Source organism: Choloepus didactylus, chromosome 6 (genome assembly GCF_015220235.1).
Source record: "Choloepus didactylus isolate mChoDid1 chromosome 6, mChoDid1.pri, whole genome shotgun sequence".
NCBI lineage: Eukaryota > Metazoa > Chordata > Mammalia > Pilosa > Megalonychidae > Choloepus > Choloepus didactylus.
Genome location: NC_051312.1, coordinates 83922413 through 83924936, shown reverse-complemented (window position 1 = coordinate 83924936; position 2524 = coordinate 83922413). Strand labels below are relative to the sequence as shown.

Sequence of the window (2524 nt, the reverse complement as noted above, 5' to 3'; positions counted from 1 at the left end):
AAATTTTTCTTGTGAAACTAACACGTGTGATTTCTGTTTTCCTGTCTAGAGCCTGACTTCCATATTTACTTCAATTTCTCTTAAGGAGAGGATCCTAAGAGAGCATCATAAATCCAACAGATTAAATTATTTATGCATTTGAATCTGGTTTAACTAAGGACTACAAGAAAAATAATTTATTGGGAGATAAAACTGGGATTTATTAAGCAGTAAGCTATGATGTTAGGACTTCTGAGGAAACTATAGATTAGAATTGAATTAAGAACTGTTATTTTTTCACAGAATTGCTGCTGCTAAAAATCTTCCCTGAAGAGCAGGGGAAAAGTAAGAATATTTGACCACAGAGATTACTGAGAAAGGAGGAAAATATTTATGGCAGATTATATTAGGTGATATATGAGGAGGTAAGGGAGGCCAGAAGCAAGGAAGGGAAGCAAGATATTTTGAAATAATTCACTGACATGGGCACTGCAAGTTGTCTGTGGCACATTGAAATAAGACTCAGTAATTTTCAATTGCTAAATACACTTATTATTTTAATTTCTGAGCAAATATGGTGCTATTTTTCTCTGTACAGGAGAAATCTAAAATATACAAATAGCAACTTGTTCCTCTTCCGTGTTTGAATAAACAAAAGCCACAGAGAAAGTGAAGCTGCATCATTGGTCTTCTAGGTCACTGAATATCTTTCATCTTAAAAAAAGAAGTGTTCTTATATTTTGTGGTTTTCCCAGGAAAACAGTTATCCTCTTGAGAAACTGCAGCTCATATTTATGTCTCTCTCTACAATCTTCTTACTTGATCTAAAGTGAAACTTTCAGTCCAAATATGAGTTTAAATATTTTAATCTCTCTGAATGGCATTTTCCTCTTCTACAGAGTAAAAAGGACAAGAAAACTTTGGAAGACTGACTTAGTTCTTTGTTCCCTAGAATGGAAAACTTTTAGCACAGCCCTGCGTATCTGTTTGCTCTTCACACTGTAGATGATGGGGTTCAGTACAGGAGGGATCAGCAGGTAGGTGTTAGCAATCAGAGTATGTACATAGGCTGGGGCTCGTTTCCCAAATCTGTGGACAAAGGACAAACTGATCAATGGAATATAGAATATAGCCACGGCCCCAATATGAGAGATGCATGTGCTGAAGGCCTTCTTCCTCTCTTCTGGAGATGCAATGCTGAGGACAGTCTTAATGATCAAAACATAGGAAAGAAGGATGAAGATTGAGTCCAACCCAGCAGTGGTGATCAGGGCAGTCAACCCAACTGCACTATTGATCCTGGTGTCTGTGCACGAGAGCTTCATCACATCAGGGTGGAAGCAGTAGGAGTGGTGGAGCACGTGGCTGCGGCAGAAGGACAGTCGTTTAAGAAGTGTCATGGCTGGTGTCACCATTAGTGTCCCCCTGATGACAATTGTCACCCCAATCTGGGCTATTCTGGAGGCAGTTAAGATGGTGGCATACCTAAGAGGATTAGAGATGGCCACAAAACGGTCAAAGGCCATGGCCAGCAACACTGAGGATTCCATCACTGTGAAGAGTTGGATAAAGAACATCTGTGACAAGCAGGCATTAAAGCTGATCTCCCTGGCATTGAACCAGAAAATACCCAACATGGTGACCAGTGTGGATATGGACAAGCCGAGGTCAGTGGTGGACAGCATGGAGAGAAAATAATACATGGGTTCGTGGAGGCTCGGCTGATTGATAATAGCAAAGAGAATCAGGCTGTTTCCTGAGAGGGCAGTGACATAGAGAAAGCAGAAGGGAATGGAGATCCAGGTGTGGAAAGTTTCGAGCCCAGGAACACCAGTTAGCAAGAAAATGATGGAAGTGGATGTGGTATTCTGGAAAGTTGGCATCTTGAACTCAACCTGAAGAATTTGAAGCTGAGTATCCTGAAATTTATAAACTGCTTTTATTTATTATACATTCACCCTGAAATTAATTCTTCCCCTAGGTAAATATTCATAAAAGACAATATCCATACTATATGAAGAGCTCATATAGATTGGTTTAAATACATATACACACATACAAACTAGGTCCACATCAAACAAAAGGGCAAAAACAGGATATTAATATTTACATGAAGGTATTTAATTTGTACACAAAGAGTGGACTAGTGTTAATCTTGTTGAAGTTCACAAGCTGATGATTGATAGAGCTTGGATTTGAATGTGCTATTTTATGACTTCTGGTGGTAAGCTGTAAATGGATATTTGTTGAAGTGTGTTCAAAGGTTTGGATGAAGTTTTAGTGGAATAGGAATCAGTGTTTGCAGTCATTATAATAGTGAATTACTTTAATTTCTGAAGGTCCAAAAGAGAATCTCATATTTCATCAGCTGGTTGCCTTCTTTTAATCAGATTAATATCTGCTTTCTTAATAAATAGCTAATACTTATTGAGCCCCTACTATCGGTTAGTAGTTGTGACAGTGTCCTGGATAAGCAAGCAGTGTATTTGCAGTTTCAAAATTGTATGTATTTGCAATCTCAAAATTGTACATAAGTATCCTTATA

The 2524-nt window shown here is 38.3% G+C and overlaps 1 protein-coding gene across 1 annotated transcript; it reads right to left on the bottom strand.

Moving 5' to 3' along the window:
* Positions 1-872: 872 nt before the first annotated feature.
* On the bottom strand, positions 873-1862 carry LOC119537182 (olfactory receptor 51F2-like). Its single transcript, XM_037839741.1, has one exon. It carries the CDS (start codon positions 1860-1862, stop codon positions 873-875), a length of 990 nt encoding a protein of 329 aa, XP_037695669.1.
* Between the last annotated feature and the right edge of the window lie 662 nt (positions 1863-2524).

Coding starts and splice junctions, on each gene's coding strand:
- LOC119537182 (XM_037839741.1), bottom strand. CDS start 1,862: ATGCCAACTTTCCAGAATACCACATCCACTTCCATCATTTTCTTGCTA.